At 52.1% G+C, this 19683-nt stretch overlaps 1 protein-coding gene across 2 annotated transcripts in view; it reads right to left on the bottom strand.

Moving 5' to 3' along the window:
* The window catches only part of MYO1C (myosin IC), an 85408-nt gene that overhangs the window by 11197 nt on the left and 54528 nt on the right, over positions 1–19683 (bottom strand). For both annotated transcript variants that reach the window (XM_078612014.1, XM_078612013.1), the window contains 19 exons: positions 19001–19199; positions 17160–17240; positions 15921–16100; positions 15169–15267; positions 12931–13044; positions 12013–12084; positions 11329–11448; positions 10105–10172; positions 8365–8470; positions 8078–8158; positions 7320–7411; positions 5095–5189; positions 4716–4762; positions 3927–4007; positions 2984–3089; positions 2476–2593; positions 2202–2315; positions 1394–1470; positions 948–1016 (listed from right to left, as the gene is read on the bottom strand). In XM_078612014.1, coding sequence (XP_078468140.1) covers positions 948–1016; positions 1394–1470; positions 2202–2315; positions 2476–2593; positions 2984–3089; positions 3927–4007; positions 4716–4762; positions 5095–5189; positions 7320–7411; positions 8078–8158; positions 8365–8470; positions 10105–10172; positions 11329–11448; positions 12013–12084; positions 12931–13044; positions 15169–15267; positions 15921–16100; positions 17160–17240; positions 19001–19199 — 1919 coding nt within the window. The remainder of the gene's footprint in view (positions 1–947; positions 1017–1393; positions 1471–2201; positions 2316–2475; positions 2594–2983; positions 3090–3926; positions 4008–4715; positions 4763–5094; positions 5190–7319; positions 7412–8077; positions 8159–8364; positions 8471–10104; positions 10173–11328; positions 11449–12012; positions 12085–12930; positions 13045–15168; positions 15268–15920; positions 16101–17159; positions 17241–19000; positions 19200–19683) is intronic.

Genomic DNA, 19683 nt, shown 5'->3' with positions numbered 1-19683 from the left:
GATTAAAAATAAATATGACGCATCTTCTTCGCCTTGTGGGGGGGAAAAAGTAGTGGTCGATGAGTAACATGATGTCGTTCAGGCCGGAAATCCCCACCGAGTCTCAAGTTTCTTTCGTCAAAGGATGTCCCCCCTCCTGCCTTTGGGATGTTTGGCAAATTCCTCATCAAGGGAAACTCCCGCGCGTTGGACGGAAACGGCGGGAACTCGAGAAACATCCACGACCCGTAGGACGAGGGGGACCACGAAAGCGAAAGACGTCCACGCGGACGAGTTCACGGCGTGAGAGTTTCCCCAAACCAACACGACCACGAAAGCGAAAGACGTCCACGCGGACGAGTTCACGGCGTGAGAGTTTCCCCAAACCAACACGACCACGAAAGCGAAAGACGTCCACGCGGACGAGTTCACGGCGTGAGAGTTTCCCCAAACCAACACGACCACGAAAGCGAAAGACGTCCACGCGGACGAGTTCACGGCGTGAGAGTTTCCCCAAACCAACACGACCACGAAAGCGAAAGACGTCCACGCGGACGAGTTCACGGCGTGAGAGTTTCCCCAAACCAACACGACCACGAAAGCGAAAGACGTCCACGCGGACGAGTTCACGGCGTGAGAGTTTCCCCAAACCAACAAGATGGACCGATCCCTTGCCTCGTTGCGCGATGGATCGGAGGAGGCGTAATATCGCACGACACGTCCGGCTAAAAACCAGACAAGCAGCGGCGCAAGGGTCGGCAAAGATGCCGGGGCAGAGTGGAGGTCTGGGGTCAACAAAGTGTGACGTTTAACACCGACGACGACGAAGTAGCAGCAGCAGAGCCAAGCGATGTAATAGCGGGAGAGGGGACCGAGGTGAGCGAGGAAGGGGGAGGGGCCACGGGGCCACGGCGACGAGCTGCGGCGCTCCTCTGAGTGAGGTGCGTGTTGACGCGCGGCCCACTCACATGCAGTCCGCATCTTCAGGAACTTCTTGCGCTGGTAGTGTCCACGGTACGCTGCCTGCACAGTGGTCACTGCAGGACAACACGAGCGCGCGGGTCCGTCAACGTCCACCCGCTCGCGATACACGAGTCCAATCGTGCGCGTAAGCACATAACATTTAAACGATGTACGCACACAATATGCAAGTGTACGCATGAATGTATGTTGAACGTCTTTCGCATCGTACGTAGCCATGTGTGCCAATTGGAGGAGCGGGGGGGGGGGAAGGACATGTGTGACGTGGCCTTCATCCAGCAGCGGATTGACAAAGGGATTGTCAATGACCATCATCTGTTTATTCATCGACAAACAGAGCCTTGGGAGCAACCACTGCCCATTATGTTCATTTGTCAAACGGCCATAATAAGTGAAAGCGACCAGGCAAGGCGATCCTGAGGTGTTCACTCACCTATGCCGTGCTTTCGCTTTTCAAACGCATCTTCCGTCGCAAACAGGGTTTTTGGGAACCGGATGAAAATTTTGGACCTGTAAAAGTAAAAAAAACACACAATTACGTTCATATATATTATTGGCAGCGAAGTCTGTACGTGTGTCAAACGTCTGTAAGTGTGAACCGCCCCGACTGGACATCTGCGAGGAAAAGAGCTTCAGAGCTCATCGGATTCCTCCTGCGGGCCTAAACAAAAGATTCTGATTCTGAAAGCAATTCCCAAGGGCAGGCGGTGGTCGGCATCAGGAACACGAAAGAACTCGTTCGGAAAATAAAACCTCGTATTATGAACACGCCAAACGGTGGACATTGGGCTCTTGTGAAATAAGCGCCGGTTCCATCCACAGACGGTGTCTGATATAAGTCGGCTGCCTCAACAGGAAGATGGCTTTTGGATAGGGTGGCCTTATGTACAGGGTTTATTCCAAACAGAACCCTGCGTGCAAGGTGAGTGCACCTCGTGGGCACAAAGCTTACGCGATTGCAAGACGTTCGCACTTAAAACGTGAATACAATTACGTTAAACGTATCATCGTACGTCACCCTCTCGCGTTCTTGTGCCACGTTGGCATTGCGAAGAGGTCATTGGATAGACTCGTACCCTCCTCCATAGGAACGTTCAAATTTCACAAATGATTCAGGACCATCAAAGGAGATGGATGGGTAACCACCACAATTCTCATAAGAACAGGGAGATAAGATACTTCAACTCGCAACAGATAAGACGAGCGGCGATTGCTGGGTCGTGGCTGAGAGGCGCGCGTACCGGCCCATCTTGAACTCCTCCGGCCGGTAGTTGAGGTGCTTCACCAGGCGCTTAACGCCCTCAACCTCCGGCCCGCGCCACGTGGGCCACGTCTCTGGGCACAAAGACTTGTACCTGCCCCGGGCACACAAAGGCGACGTCATACGGCGTCCCGTAAAAAGTAAAAAAAGTAAAAAAAACACATCCTCAATAAACGGATTGAGGAATCGAGGGGGAGTGAAGTTTCGCGGGAACAGCAAAAAAGCCCCCGTCGGTGGACGCGACGGGCGGTTACCTGTTGAGGAAGGCGTCGTATTTGCGGCGGTAGGCAAAGCCAGCCCTGCGCACACGCAGGTTCTCCATGAGGCCCAGGTACTTCACCTGGTGGCGGATCAGCACGTCGTCGAATTTGCCTGCAGAGAGCGCGCGCGCGTGGCGGCACGAGGGGGGGGGGGGGGCAAGAGGAGATGACGATCGACTCGGTGGCGCACGCGACAGCATTCCATCGCGGGGATGCTGAGATCATACGCGAGCGTGGTGTATGAAAAACACAACGTCCGGATTTAGCCCAATTCTACGTTTTGATTCTCACGTGTAAGTCCGTTCACGGATGGAGCCCGCTGGGAGTGGATGCGGTCGACAATCATGGGAGAGTGTTTGTGTAACAAGGGTAGGGGGGGGTGGGTGTCTCGCAGGACAAACAAGAGATGGTTATGGCTTGGGGAGGGGCCTCCATCCACCAGTGGATAGAGCACGGCTGACGACGACGACGACCGATGTAGGCCTGGAGCGGCGGCACTCACTGGGCTGCTTGGCGTCGTTGGGTTTGATGCAGCGCACGTAGGACGGCTCCTTGGACATGAGGATCTCCATCAGCTGTGCCAGGCTGCCCTTGAACTGCGTGGCCGCCTGTCCCACCACAACGATTCCAGGCACGCAGCGGTTCAGACTCAACGACTCTTGCCCGGTGATCACGCGCACCGCCTCTCGTCACGCCTCTTGCCTGCCGGGTTAGGGCCTCGCCACGCCGTGCGGGTCGTGGGGGTCAATCGACCATACTTCACCACGCTGGTCACAGTACGGGATGATGAAGGTGAGGAGATACAGATACGCGAGCATGGAAGCATGATCGAATTAATTTTGCTGCAACTGCCCTCTGCTGCCCAACCACAATGCCCCACAACCTATCGGCAACCCCGCCGTGCTTGGTGGTCGCCCATCCACGCATTATCCAAGCTCAAACTCTGCTTAGCTTTTGAGATCCGGTGAGATTGGGTTAAATACATGCGGTAAAAAAAAGACTAGATTATTGTACTCAATCGCAATCCCAGATCGTGACGAATCTTTTACGATCGCTGGGTAGGGGTGAATTATTATTGTGTGCCCAAACACAGTTGAGCAAACATACACATAAAAACTATTCACGAGGTTGTAATAACGGGCTTAGTTGAGAAATGTTTAATTTCTAATATTTCACCCGCCGGTAATCATCAAAAATAATTATTGCGAGGAAAGAGCTCCACGAGATTCACTTGATGAAGGTAAAACCCTCAAGCTGATCGCTACGCACGTGCCGATTAAAACGATCATATCGCACCCCGAGCGTATTTACATATCGCCGTCGGCTCGTTCACACCGTTCCACTGCTGTCACTGCTGTTGGCATGGCGACAAAGTCGCGCTAAACCGCGGGCGTGTACGTGCGGCGAGGCGGTGAGTGGTCCCCCCGCCCCGTTGGAGTCATCACCGTTTCTGGGCGCTTCTTGTCGACCAGCTCGTTGCGCTGGAAGCATTGCTTCAGGATGGCGTTCTCCGCTCCGGCCATGGCCTAGAAGATGCACGCACAGACGCCGTGAATAACAGGGTACTGCGCAAGCAGCAAGGCCACGTGTACAACGACCCCCTCCACCCCCAAAGAGCCTACAGAGACTGCCGGGGGTTAAGTGCAGTTGGTGAGAACCTTTTTTATTTCCCCCAACCAGGCAAGGCCCACTGAGCCATATAGTTATTTTTCGGAAGCGACCTGGCAATCACAAATGATAACTCAACGAAGTGGCTCATCATCGCGTGGAAACTTATAGCAGGAGTAAAATACCCTAGGGCGCGCGTTTATAAATGGGAAGGGGAAAAAGCGGAGGATCCGGAGAAAAAAAAAAGAGATATGCACACTCCAAATATTCAGGCATCAGGGTCAGGATCGAACCCACGACCTCCTGTATACCAGGCGAGGGAGTTAACATCTCGCCACCACGGCACCTATGACGGCTGGTGGCGTTATTAGTACCACACCTGACCACCTTTGTCTTCCCCAGTGTAGATATTTCTACACTATGTCCCGTAGTCATTAAAGGCTGAGCCTCGGTACGTACTGGAAACAGCTCTTTGTTCTTTGGGTTAATCGCAACGGCCGTTGTTTTGACACCGTATAAAAAATAAATGCATGAAAAAATCACTCCCATAAATATCACTCCATTCATATTAGTGACTGTGCATGAATGAACGCCTGCCAGGAAAATTTCACACAACTCGGCAGTACCTCTTTCAGGTTCCGGAACAACAGATCATTGTTCTTGTCCAGAAACCCTGCAAACGGCAATGCGACGGAATACGATTAAACCTCAAAGCAGTGCTTCCGTTCGATAACGCTGCTTAGCAGGGCTAAACGAGTCGCAGCAACAACTACATGACAGTCAGCTCTCCCGAGTACCGTACTTGTCGACAAAACGTGTACAAACCAAACCTTGATTTCTCAGAAACTTTAAAGGCCCCCGTCGTTACTTCTCAACTCCGCGTTGTCTCGGGCCCCTGCTGGCAATGTTAACTTCGCAGCAAGAACTGGACGCCCCAAGCTAACGCGGGCGTCGGTGACACACGCTCCACTCCGCACCGATCGTGGCCGGGTGCGGGTTCCCCACCTGACACGTTGTAGTTGACCTCCCCAGCGTAATGCTGGAGGCGGAATTCTTCCCGTGCCATCGTCTTGCGCGTCTTTTGGTCCGCCAGCTTGTGCCTGCGTCCACGCAAGAATCGGAATCGTCGGGAATATTTGCAAATCCTGGAGGAATCCGGTGAGCTACGAAGCGAGCTTGTTCACGGATGTTCCAGTACGGGGCGAGTCGGAAAGTTACGACAACAAGCGATACGAAAAAAACGATAGGAATGAAAATTATAGGAAAGGTAAGCAAATCACGACAAATACATAAACACATTCCTGCGGAGGGAGCTGGTAGGAACGTTGGGTTGCTCGGTCAATGGCCAGGGTCAACGGCGGTGTGGCCAAGGGCACCACGGGGTGACCAGCCCCTCCCCAACCCAACCCCACCCTCCACCCAGCCCCACCCTCCCCACCCAGCCCCTCCCCACCCTCCCCTCTCCACCCAGCCCCACCCCCTCCCATTTTTGGATGCACGACGGACGGACACAATAATCCCCTGTGGGCTGGTGTAACCAGGAGGTTCCTACCAGTATAAATACTCTAAAACTAAACTCTTTGGTTCTTTCGGTAAAGTCACGTAGGTAGAAATAATAATAGATCCCGACGTTTCGATCACAACACAAGCAACCGTCATCAGGTGAGAACTACTGCTCTAAAACTGTTTTCTTTATTTTAGCAGGTAAAGTCCACTGAACTTTTAGCTATTTTTCAGAAGTGACAAGGCCACAAATGACAGAGGAATCGTGTGCGCGCAGTTGTAAATCAAACCGAGTAACATTTATTTTTGGATTGTGTAACTCCGCTATTGAAATTGTCATCACTTTTACTCGTTAGCTTGTTATTGCGTACGTGTTCGTTTCCCGTCCGTAATGTTTGTATTACAACTTCATGTCGCCTTGTTATTGTACCCTAGGTCCCCTGGAACATTCACTGTTTACTCAGCGGGCACCCACATGATCCTAACGAAGTTAAGACGTCCCCAGAGATTACGAGCCAAACGGAATGAAAAATAAAACTAAAATACTCAAAAAACAAGACGACTGAAAAATGTGTCTGGAGATGTTTGGATTACTCCGATGCAACACGATACAACACACGTGATTCGCGATCTCCCGAAGAGCTCCTTCTGTATGCACCTCCGGTGGGGTGGCCAGAAAGCTTCGGGAGATGCCCGTTCTCAAAAGTCCCGGACTCAGATCCTACGCATAACGTTGGCCATTTCAGGGGAGAACGCTCGCCTTATGGATGAGACCAGTTTCTAGAAATCGTGAGTAAGAATCGAGCTCGGGCTGCCGGGTTCGTGGTTCAGCGCGCTAAACGGCACACTACCGCTCCCCACTGACAACGCACACACACCGCTGGATCACACCGCTAAAGAACATGCTAAAAATTCCAGCTGCTATAACCTGTCACACATTTTCACGTGGAAATCGCCCAAATTGTTTTACGTGAAGAAAAAAGAAATCCACGCCTCTGTGCCGACATAGAAATACACACGTACACGCAGAACCATTGTGGGGGACTGTACGGAGAAAGTGCTGGCGGGTACACGTTGAGATAATTGTGAACAGGTGGCAGTAAGCTGCTGTGTAGGTTATAAATAATACACGTTCAGATAATTGAACATAAGTGCTGTCGTGGGGTGGAGGGCATTGCCCGATAGGGGCGGACCCGAGCGGGTATATATGGGGAGAGAGGCACGCACGGGACAAGCGGAACCACGAGGTGGAAACCATCGGGGCTGACTGTTCGCGGGGTAGTAATTACGTTCGGAGTTGTAAATACGTCATTCTTTAGTAATAAAGACTTCAGCCCTCTCTCAGAACGGACGTGTAAACACGTTATTCTTAAGTAATAAAGACTTCATCCCCGTCAGAATGGACGTCTCGAATGAGCTTCTTTGCACCATGATAAAGTTAACGTGAAAATCGATCGTGTGATTGATTTCCACTCATCGCATTACGCAACCATGGAGTAATCAAATCAACAAACAGAGCTGCAGGGCGTGCTCGTCACGAACCAAAACACTCGGTAAAGAAAACATTGCAAGTAATGCTCGTAAAAACCGGTAGGTGTCAAATGGGCATTCTGGGTGATTTTGGTTAGAGGCAAGAGAGCAAAACACAGCTCGCAATTCCTCCAGTTATTCGAATTCTTCTTTGCTAAGAATTCGTCGTTGCGAGCAGTGTTGTGGCGGGCGCTCACGTGAGGAAGTGGGGGTGTTCTCCCACCGTCCTCTCCAGCTTCTCCAGGAAAGTCAGGTCCGTGGCATCGCCGGGCCTCAGGCACTCCTCATCCTGCGCGGTGACCGGAGGGGGTCACGCGAGCCGTCAATTAAAGGGCTCCCCCCCCTCGTTCCCCCCTCATTCCCCCCCCAGCCCCCCCCACCCTGCCCCCCCCCCTCGTCCCCCCCCCCCACGCCCCCCCCCCCCCACGTCCCCCGTGCCCCCCCGGCCCCCCCTCCTCGTTACTGGGCACGTGACACGAGGCCAACGATCGGAATGCTTTCAAGGTGCACAAGCAGAAGATGATTATAATAATAATTAATTGTTGGCTAATTGAATAAATACCGATTCTTATGCTCACAATTAATTACCAATTAAATGTAAGATACATACAAGTGTCGAATTGAAAAAGAATTACTCAAGACCTTGACAGAAAAATCTAATAGATGTGGTATAACAAAAGTATGATTGAAACGCAGACGTGGAATATTTCTTTTAAATGATAATAACAAAGGTCTATCAAACAAAGCACGGTGCATTAAATACACGCATTCATGTCCAATTCATACATGTATGTAGCAGGAGAGATTCGATAGATTCATACCACTACTGATTCAACAACAGCATGCATGTGAGCCTTGCCAAGCGATGGGATAACTTTATTGACAGCAGGCATCTTATTAATCCGGAAGACGCGGTATAACTTTTCAACGTGACCAAAGTGTAAAAGGTACAAACCAGGATGGAGATGATGCCCTTGAACTTCTCCTCCACAAGGTCACAAATGATCTTGTTGTTGAAGTACTGCACTGGCTCCCACTGCGCAATGATAAAAAATAACTTCAATAAAACAAATAAGCCAGCAGCTTAGTGCGGGCACTCGCAATAACGCTGCGGGCTCGGATCAACCGACGCAACTATCAAAAAATAACATGACAGGCCGGCCACTCAAAAGACATTGCCATGGGGGAGGCGGGGGGGGTCACACGGCGGCTATTCGTGGACAGAACAACGCTCGACCTGACCTCGATTCCCTCCGACTCGTACTCCTCCTGCTCCGACTTGAGGGTGAGCTCGATGAACAGCTGCTGCAGCTTCTCGTTGCAGTAGTTGATGCAGAACTGCTCGAAGCTGCGCGCACGGCACACGAGGGCGGCGGTGGAAAACGACGGGCAACGCGGGGGGAGTGAGATGACGGGCCGCAGGAAGGACGCCGCTGAAGCAGGTTGCGCGTGCGTGCGCGTGCGCATCAACCGACCACAATCGGTTGCCGCGACGGCGCTGTATAAACGTGCGTTGAGGTTATTTGGCTGCTATAAATTTCCACATAAGCCACTTCTCGTTCAGCTTTCAATCGTGGCAAGGTCACTTCTGAAAACGCTAATAGCTCAGTAGGCCTTACCTGGTAAAATGAAAACAGTTTAGTTTAATTTGTGTTTTTTCTGTGATTTGCTTGCTTCTCCTATACTGTGCACTCCTATCGTGTTTTTGTATTGTTTGTGATTGTAACGTTCTGACACGCCCCTACTACACAGCTACGAAACAGAGCTGTATAGCTCATCAGATCCCTCCAGTATAAACACATTCCTGCGGAGGGAGCTGGTAGGAACGTTGGGTTGCTCGGTCAATGGCCAGGGTCAACGGCGGCGTGGTGTATTCCGCAAATATGCCCGACTGTGAGGGCGGGCACAAGCCGGCGTGAGTAGGTTAAACGTTGAGTTTTATAAGGGCACCACGGGGTGACCAGCCCCTCCCCACCCAGCCCCACCCCTCCCACCCCCCACTCAGCCCCACCCAGCCCCTCCCCACCCTCCCCACCCAGCTTCTCCCCACCCTCCCCACCCAGCCCCTCTCCACCCTCCCCTCCCCACCCAGCCCCACCCTCCCCACCCAGCCCCACCCTCCCCACCCAGCCCCTCCCTCCCCACCCAGCCCCTCCCCACCCAGCCCCTCCCCACCCTCCCCACCCAGCCCCTCCCCACCAAGCCCCTCCCCACCAAGCCCCTCCCCACCAAGCCCCTCCCATTTTTGGATGCACAACGGACGGACACAATAATCCCCTGTGGGCTGATGGAACCAGGTGGTTCTTACCAGTAATAACTATTCTGATGATATTTTACTGTAACAGCTGGCTATCAGCACATGACCAGGTTTGTTTAAATCCGAAGTCGTGTGCTTGTATCAGAAGTTGCATTTTGCCCCCCCGCCACCCAGCGGTGCAATCTAAGCATGTTTTGCCTTTCGGCAAACTGTGCCCACCATAAGGTGTGCTCATATCCAACGTCGTCTACTCTATCTACAAGACACCTGAAAAATTAACGCTTAGAAACTGCAATCAAAGTTCTTCTTCGTGTGGCTGATGTTGATGTAGACCAGCGGTGGGCCAACCGACGTCTCCCCGAGCCGCACGCGGTTCGTAAATCCACCCACACGCGGCTCTATCCAAGGGGCGTAAACATAGAACGTACTACAACAGTAGCAGCCAAGGATAATTAATGTCTCCCCGTGCTGTGCCGAAAACTGTCACGATATACACACACTTATATATTATACATTTGGCTCTTTGAAGAACTCACGAGTACATTTTGCCTCTTGGTCTGTGACGGGTTGGTCACCCCTGATGTAGAGCAAGAACGACGGACGACAACAGCGAAAACAACGGCGACGACCGCCTTTACCACCTCCGCGTACCGCAAGCGCTCTCGCCTGCACAAAGTTCGTTTTTACCCCAGCGCGGATGCCAGAGGCCACGTGATGTCCCTCACCTGTTCTGCTGGAAGACCTCGAAACCGTAGATGTCCAGGAGCCCAATCACAGACTTCTGCTGCGTATCCTGAAATGCCAAACGGGGCGAGACGCTGTGCGACAAGTCCACGCTCGCCCATCATAACGCGAGCCCCCCGCCCCCCCCCCCCCTCCTAGAGCCACGGCCCAAGACACTCGGCAAGTGGAGGAAGTTTACACGCTACGCACCGCCGACGCGCAAACGTCTCCAACCTCAGCCTTCGTTCCCCACAACCCACTAAAGGGTACCACCGTTACATTTCAACCCCCTAATGATCACGTGGGAGGCAAAGTACAATACAAAAAAAAAATTACTTCATTAGCATGGAAGCCAGGTGTTGTTGAAGCATGCCGCGTAATTTAGAAACCCCATTGTAAGGCCCCTCCCATTGCGTTAAGAGGTTGTAATGCCGCCTTGATCAAGGGGCACGTGTTCCCATCTTCTTCCGACTGCCTTCTTGCTATTACGACTGACTGCACGCGTTTGTCTGAAGTTGAGATATGCACAGTAGATATTTATGCTACCAAACAAAACCAGAAACAGTCAACGATGGATTAAGCTACAGGAATACCAACTTACGGCCCTTTGTCGATACCCTGCCGGATGAGGGCCTCCGTTATATTCGCCAGTGAATTGTTTTCCCGAATAACATCCCCAGCGACATTAAACCAAAGACGTGAGTGTGACAGCCCTGCTGCACAATAAATTATTTATTGTTGGCGGCGTTCCATCATCACTGCGTGCTTCCTGGCATCTGCGTCTACTTCATTGCCCTTCGCCACCCCCCCCCCCGCACTTCCGATGAGCACGGTTGGCTATGTACGTGTGCAAAAGAAGCTCAATATACAAACAAAGACCCCCGTATAGCCTTAACAGACTGTCGGGGCAAGTGCTGTTAGCTAGCTCCTATGAAGGCCGGAACGGTACACGAGGGGGTGGGTGGCTAGCACCACGCTCGACCGCCTTTGTCTCCCCAGTGGCAATGCTTACACACCGCACCAGGTACTCATTTGAGGCTGAGTCGACCTAGGGGAGGCCCGGGACCGGTTCAGATAATCGTCACTGGGGTTGGCCGTGAGCGGGAATCGAACTCGGGTCGCCGGGTTCATAGCGCAGCGCGCTAACCGCTACATACATATACACACATACACACTATATGCACACATACACACGCACATATATCCGTCTCAGTCAAAATTCCTACCTCGTTAGCCAGCGACTCATTGATCCGATTGACGAGCCAGGAGAAGGTGCGTTCGTACACCGCCTTGGCGAGCGCGTCGCGGGCGTAGGCCGCCTGATCCACGCTCAAGGGGCTCACCAGCTGCACGCACGCCCACAGGGAAAGCGTGTCGACACGTGTGCATGCGCGCACCCCAACATAGGCGAAGCTGGATGGGACCACAGCAACTCATTTCTTATTGACAACTAATTTCTTAAAAAAAAAATGTTTGCATTTAGTCTGTTGTCCTTCTTCCGCACCTCTGATTAGCACGGTCGGCTACGTACGGAGCGGAAGAAGTTCAACATACATACGTACAATCCTCGGTGACGAGATGTTAACTACCTCGCCTGGTATACAGGATGTCGTGGGTTCGATCCCGACCCCGACGCCTGCTGCTGTATATTTGGAGTTTGCATGTTCTCCACTTGGTCGTGTGGATTTTTCTCCCGGTGCTCTGGTTTTTTTCCCCTCCACATTTAGAAACATGCATTTAAGAGTATTTGACTGCTATAAATTTGCACGTGATAAAGCCGCATCGTTGAACTGTAATTGACGGCCAGGTCGCGTCTGAAAAATATCTCCATACCCCAGTGGGCCTTACCTTGGTAAAACAAAAAAGGTTATGGTTCTCGTTTTCATCACATTTAACACGGTGCTGCTCACCTCCTCGCCCTTGGCGATGATCTTCTTGTGCGTCAGCGACTCCTGCAGCTGCGTCACCGACACCGCGAGCAGCTGCACGCCGTGACGCGAGACAAAGAGACACGGACCGTGGTCGACGGGTTTCCCGAACGGCAAACTGGGGTGGAGCGCGCGATTCCGCCATTGGGAGGCAGCCCGCGTACAAATCCCCGAAATTGGTTTCATTTTTTTCATTTTAGACTTTTTTTATTTTAGATTTTTTTTTTATTTCCTCGGGCCCATTATCCGTACGAGGTCTATACGAAAAAATGTTTTGCACAGTTATGCGAGACACCAACAGTGGTTGTCCGATGGGATCGACTGGCTCCCATCACGGGTGCGGGGAATTTCCACCACTTGCTTAGGGCCGCCAACAGCCACCGACCGTCAACGGCGTTTTGCTTTGCAAGACAATCAATAGCCGCAGCGTTTGGGATAACCGCGGCGAGGAGACGAGGTCAGAATGCACACATTTACTTTTTGATCATGAGCAGCCTTCGAGAAGTGCTTTGCAGTGTCGGCCCAGAAGTTTGTGTCGGATTTATACATTTAAATAATACCACGCGGTCTAATTGCAGTGCCACGTCGCGTGTGAACATCCGCAGAAAGTGACTCTTATATCCGCGAATTAACGCTGCATGTGGGTGTGGGCGGTTCATCGGTCAGGCTGAATACACGGCTGTCAGATATGCGACACTGTACCGTATTACTCTGCTGCAGGTCCCACCATTATCGGCCTCTAAGAGTGACTGCACGGTCGGCCAGAGCGACGGCCGAGCGAGCAGCGTGCGGATCTCCGGTACTCGTCAGAGAGGGTAGTGCAGTGCCAATAGACCAGAGAGCCCGAGGCCGGTCGGCTACAGAAAGGTGCGCAGAGGACGTGTGGGGAGAGAGAGATACCCGAGCCAGATATCGGATCTGGGCATCTCCGGCGATCTTGGCGTGGCCTTGGTCGTCCTCCGTGTACTGCACATTCCCCAGGTGCAGGACGCTAGCCACCACCCCCAGCAGGGCCTGCGCAGCCCAAGACCAACGGATCAGAACAATCACGATCACGTGTGCGGAACATGAGGAGGGATTTTTGCGGGGGACAGCTTTCATTCAGCATGGCAAGCATATTGGGCATGTAACGATTCACCCTACGGGGGCGGGGGGATTGGGGGGGTGCAGTGCAAAGAATCGTCGCAATCGGGCACAATTCCAGGATCGATTCTTTATTGTCTTGCTCGTAGCATCTCATTTCTTCGATGCGGTCTGTCTCGGTGGCCGTCTCCTTTGTACCGCTTTAAAAGTTGTCCTCATTCTCTCTCTGCGTTCGTTCTACCTCACTCGTTCTAACCCGCGAGGTGAAAATACAAATTTTTTTTATCAATAAAACGTGTGCAAAAGTAAAATAAACGATTCTTACGAGACACAAATGTGATGCACGTATAATGAGAGCGAGAATCGATTGTAACGGATGAACCGATGACACACTTCGTGGAAATGCGCAAGGTGGGGAACATTATCTTGCAGGCTAAGTGCAACGATGATTGGGTTCCGGAAAAATAAACTGGTTCGACCCAGAACACACACACACACAGGCTTTCATGCAGTGTTGACAAGTAGGTCGAATTACCAAAGGGCAGGTAACAGTAACCCCATACGACTCCTCGATTCACAGTTTGTAATCAGATTATCAATAGTAATAGGTTTTTACCCTTTTATCTGGCACCAAAACCGACACCTTTATACAAGGGCTCATGTTTGCAATAACCACAACACAAGCAGTCAAAATGCAAACAAAAAGGAGCTTGTGTTGTGGTTATTGCAAGCATGATCCCTTGTATAAAGGTGTAAGTTTTGGTGCCAGATAAAAGGGTAAAAACCTATTACTATATCTTGCTACTGGCAAAGGAGGTCTCATAACGCAGATGATCAATTTTAAATTAACCAAAAAAACATTGCAGGAACACCGCGTGAAGAGCACTGCTTGGCAGCACGCACCCCCCTCTTCCACAGCATGCATCATCACAACGTGCGAGCTAACCCGCATACACAGGGCGCCAAACAAGACGTGCCGAGTCGTTGGATTTTAGGCCACATGACACCGCATCAAGTCATGGGAAACACTAACAATAGCTCGCGGCGGTCACCAGAGAGAATGTCTCTCCTTGCACGGCAGCCTGATCCATCACACACCATTACACAACCCGATAACAGTGGCTATTCTACGTGGCAAACCAGCATGATAAATGTACAATGGTGACACAAGCCAAGTGTGGGAGCATACCCCGAAACAGCCTCATGGCAGCATGCAGCACCCTCCTCGCCAGGCCCCAAAGTGAGCCCCTTTCCTAAGGGTCCCAACCAGGCAAAGCTCCCATGCGAGCCCCCTTTGTAAGGGTCCCAAGCCAGGCAAAGCTCCCACCAGAGCCCCCTTTCTAGGGGATTTTCTTGGCAAAGTCTCTCCTTCTTATGCCCAAGTCTCGACAGTAACGGTCGACCTGATTGCAGCCATCAGATTACTTTCCCGGTACCCAAATCACCAGACTCGGCCTACGGGATTGCGTGAGAGTGCAGCCATCCCTGTGTCAACTGCAGAAAACAAATTTGGCTTTGGTCTAAAGGCCTCGAGCTTTTGTATTTTGTCCGTCAGCATTTGATCCGTCAGCCAGATGAGGCTACCGTTTTCCAATGTGCGTTTTGGTTACATTGTAAAACTGTTCCCACGCGAAAACAACATTTTAACCCAGCAACATTCCACGTGGAGTTGTTTGTTTTTCCTAATCTGATCATTAATGTTTAAAAGCGACAGCTGACCCCTGTCGTGGCAGCACGCAATCGTGAAGGCGCCGGAGCACGTCGGTTTCTTCTCTCCGGGCAAATCACCCGGGAGCTAGGTCGTGGTCAAGACGTGTGCGGTGCAGAAAAATCCACTGCTGCCCTGTACTATGGATGCCACGTCTACGCTCCCCACCTTCGCCAACGGTCACCGCATGCAGTTTACTCACGAGGCAAGCACCATCATCCACAATATTCATCCAGCGGCGTACCGACAACAGGGCAGCGTACAAGGCGCGTGTAACTACTCTCATCGCCGTTCACGAGGGCCGACCGGCAAAAACGGCAACACGCGCGCACAGTTAGACTCCGCACCTCCACATCTTCGTCGCTGAAGCTGATGACGCGGAGGGCGTTGCGCACAATCTTCCACTCGTTCTTGTCGTTGATGGAGCTCACGCGGGAACACTGGCCCTGGCGCACGAACATCATCCCATCGGCACAAGAACTCCTCCCCGGTGTTTTTTACGGGGATAACCGCACGTCGTTCGGCGCGACATCCAAAGTTTTTCTCCACGTGCTCGCAGCTTCTCCGGGAGCCGTTCGTCTATTCATCGACTAAAAACGCTCAATTCCTGAGGCTCCCCACGCGGCACGTTGGAGCAAAACGTCAGGGCATCGTGCGGAACAGCACACGCGGTAACGACCCGAACACACAGCAGCGCGACCGCAAAACTCTCCACAGTGGCACACAAGACGTGCCTTGTACGGGAAGTGCTCGTCAATGTTTATATTCGCGGTCATAAACTGCAATTTTGGTGGACTGCTCTCCACGGGCCCACAGTGTTTTGCGTTGCGAGCCCTTGCCTCAAATTTCAGCCAACCCAGAGGCAAACTGCAAACGGCAAAATCATCCTGAATGCACCCAATCTCATCACATCTCAGAAGCTAAGCAGGGGTTGATTACGGCCAGCGATTAGATTGGGTTGCAAAGGCGGCCGGATGTGGCGTCGGCCAACCACCCTCTGTCTCGTGTGCCGTTCCGGCCGCCATAGGTGCTCGTTAACAGCACTTGTGCCAACAGTCTGTTCAGGCTATACGAGGGATATTCGTCTTTGCACAATCACCTTGATGAGATACTTGTAGTTCTGCGGGTTGCGATCCAGGCCCATGTGCCGCAGCACCTCGTCCTCGCCGCCCTCCAGCAGCTGGTAGAAGATGTGGAAGTTGCGCTCGCCGTGATTCTGGTGAACCACTCGCGACTTCTCCAGCAAGTAGTTCAGAATGTGTCCACCGACCGGAGCTCCCTGTTGTAAAGACAAAGATCCCACCCCACCGTGTGAGCTCAACAGACTCTTGGGGCAGGTCAGAGGTCGCAAACGGGTTTTGATTCCTTACCCGTACCCGGCCGCACCAGGGTCGCAAACGGGTACCCGTACCCTACCCGATACCCGGCTACCCGTACCCGGCCGGGTATCGGGTAGGGTACGGGTACCCGATTGCGACCTCTGGGATGAAGCCATGTTGCAGGCGCGGGTGGGTTGATTCTAGGAACTTGAATTGTGAGAAGAGACAAGACGTTGGGAAATGAGTGACAAACGGTGACTCACCAGTGACTCACGGCTTAACCGTACCCGTACCCGGCCGCACCAGGATCGCAAACGGGTATCGGGTACCCGGTTGCACAATACAATAGACGCTTCACACGCCACCAGTCCCCACGCGCGAAAGCACAAGCGCACTCGGAGTCACTTGAACATCTGATGAGAACGTATTCATTGCGAAGCAAGCGATGAGAACTTTCACGATGGTGATGATGCACGCTGTGAGACTGGGCCGGCAACAGAGCGCGCGCACAATTCGGTTGCGTCACCCGCAGTTGTGAATGAACTGTATGGGGCACACAGGGGAGCACTTTGGACAATCGCGGCGAGGAAATTGTGTATTGTGCCCTGCAACAATGAGAGAGTGGAGTGAACGGTGGCTGTAATTCACAGAGAGACGGGTCCTCAACACGGTAAAGTAGATTTTTACATTGCACGCAATTAAATTTACGATTAATTATCATCATCATCATCATCGTCGTCGTTGTTACGTCCCCCGAGTTAAAACGCATCTTCTTAAGTCAGTCTATTGTATTTAGTTCCTCTGCCTCTCTTGGCCTTTCCTCATCCTTATTCTTAGACGGCGCCTTGAGACATTAGTGGAAGGCACCGTACAAATGAACGTAAATGATGATTATTATTACCGTAAAAAAACGCTCCCTCTCCGTTTCACCGTCAAAATGCTTGCGTTATACCGTTAACGTTTTTAATCAACAATTCATTCCCGAGTGCGACGACGCGACGCGATGCTCGTTGCTTCACCTTGTAGTCAAACTGGATGTCCATGTATTTTCCAAATCGGCTCGAGTTGTCATTGCGAAGGGTCTTGGCGTTTCCAAACGCCTGTCGCGACACGGGGTTGGGGGGCGGGGAGGGGGGCGAGGGATTTTTAGAGAAACAAACACGAGTTAAAAAATAGGCTTGGAAAAAAGCGCTGAGAAAATGTATGTGAAAATACTAGGACAAAATAATTAATTCCGGGCAACGGTGGGGGGGGGGGGGTGGCGGGGGTGGTGATGTATGCGTGCCCACGCATCCTGCGTTCGTGGTTTCTATGAATAAGCGTAAGAAATCGTGGAAGTTATTTCAAGTAAAAATTACTCCCCCCCCCCCGCCCCCCCAGTTTTATTTCTCACAAATTGAACGACTTCCTGTTTTCCGGAACCGTGGTTGTTTTCTCCGTAAAAGGTCGCCGGGGGCCTCCGGGTGCACGCTCGCGAGCTGCGCGTCAGCAGCCTCTCGTTGTTTTCACAGCGGCGCCCCGAATCGGGTCGTTCGATCGGGAAGGAATTCATCCCCACCGCATTTGGGGTCGACCCCCCCCCCCTCTACCGCCACTCACTCCGATTGTCATCAACAGCCTGGCCGGGTGCGGTCGGGGAAGAGGGTTAACTGTGGGAAAATCACGTGGTGTGTGCCTAGCATAAGCCTTAAGAATGTCATTACGTTAACCTGTAAGTGCATCAATGTTTCTTTTTTTTATATGTGTGCATTCGTGATATTTTCTTTTCCGTCAGGCCTGGCTTCGGGCTTGACAAAGGGATTGCAGCAACCCATTTTCGCTCTGATGTATGATTTACTCTTTTTTTTCGCGGTGGTACAGCGACGAAACCAATCGGATTAAATACTTGAGCGCTGTCTTGGAGGATTACAAAGGAAGCAGGTGATAGAAATGCCCAAGAAGACGGAGGTCATTTGGCATTGCTCAACTAAAATAGCACTCAACCTTTCGGCCGATGGGTACTCCACACCGAGCGCAAAAACCCTGCCTGGTGGAATATCTTTTGACGTTTATTTTGACGACAAACCCCCCCCCACCCACCCCCCAGTACTTGCCTTACGTAATTGCACTTAATCATAGCGACGTCACGACCAGGACACGATGTTGGGAGCGTAAACACGACCAGAATAGACTCGGGCAATCTCAGTGACACTGGGGACCCTTCCAAGTAATTGTCCAGCCGGGCTCAGCGAGCACACTGCACGTCAGGGTCAGTGTTTTGCCGTTGTATGTTTATAATTCTTTTCCCCTCAAGCTATTCATCACTTGTGCGATCAAGCCTCATGCCAAGGTGCTCGAGCATTCATTCGGACATCTCGCACAGCAGTGCAACCATCTCGGTGTGAGCCAACGGCCCGCGGAAGCGGATATCGCTGAACTCCCCGAGAGAGATTCCTTCAAGTGACCTTTGGTCCATATAGTGCGGACGTGGGGTGGCGGGGCACTTTCCCACAAGCGCTCCGTCGCTTAAGAGTAATGTTCGTTGCGCGACAGTCAGACTGATGTGTAATTGTGAGAGTTGAAATTTTGGCAAATTAGGTGCAGAACCAAAATTTACGTGACATTTTTTTTTAATTCACCTGTTCCAGTCATCGACGACCCGGGGGCTGAGACAATCAACTCACTAAAGATTGAGAACCCGATATCATCGTAGGCAGCTGCCACGATTAGAAAACCCAGAATCCTCAGCGGTGCCGGCTCGACGCTCTGAACCGCCGGTCAAACAACTTGGTCAACGACTCGGCTAAAACGGGCGGCTTTTAAAACGACGCTCTCCGAATCTGCAGCACCAGGGCGAGCGCGTGTCCCCGTGGCCCCTCACCTCGAGCACGGGGTTGGATTGCAGCAGGCGGTCGCGCACGATGTGCACGCGGTCGCTGCTCGGGCTCGTGATGGCCAGGTACTGCAGAATCTTCTTGGACGCCTCCGTTTTTCCCGAGCCGCTCTCGCCCGAGATCAGGATGCACTGGTCCCGTCGCTCCGAGCGCATCGAGCGGAACGCGTTGTCGGAGATCGCGTAGCTGCGGCGTCGTTAACCAGTGTCATCCACAACCGTCGCCGTCGTTATACGAACACGAACGATGTGGAGCTCTCCTATGTCTTTATAGGTCGTACTTTAATAATTTAGAATTCTGAGACTTCATTGCTCAAGGCAGATAATACATTTTTTATTAATATAAACATAAATAAATGAATTGGACCATCGGTATACGGCGGGGGCCTTTGTCCAGACCTTCGTGAGAATTGTGGCTACAGGTCCGCGTTAGGCTACGGAGCACAAACAGTGACAGCGGCGGAGTTGGTGCTGCTGGGCCATTCCAGGAACACGTGACATTCGTGGCAAAACAAGCACCAACAGGGCAGATCGCTGTCTTGGCAAAGAATTAGAGTTTTTTGTCGTTCACATCCAACGGAATCAGCGCTTGCGTCAAATTGAATTTCGTGAACACGAAAACCGGTAGACTTGTTGCTGTTGTTGTTGCCGCCACCGCTGCTGCCGTCAAG

Source organism: Lampetra planeri, chromosome 37, assembly GCF_965212315.1.
Source record: "Lampetra planeri chromosome 37, kcLamPlan1.2.h2, whole genome shotgun sequence".
Taxonomy (NCBI): Eukaryota; Metazoa; Chordata; class Hyperoartia; order Petromyzontiformes; family Petromyzontidae; genus Lampetra; species Lampetra planeri.
Note: the sequence above shows the minus strand (reverse complement) of the source record. Positions and strands in the feature narration are given on the sequence as shown.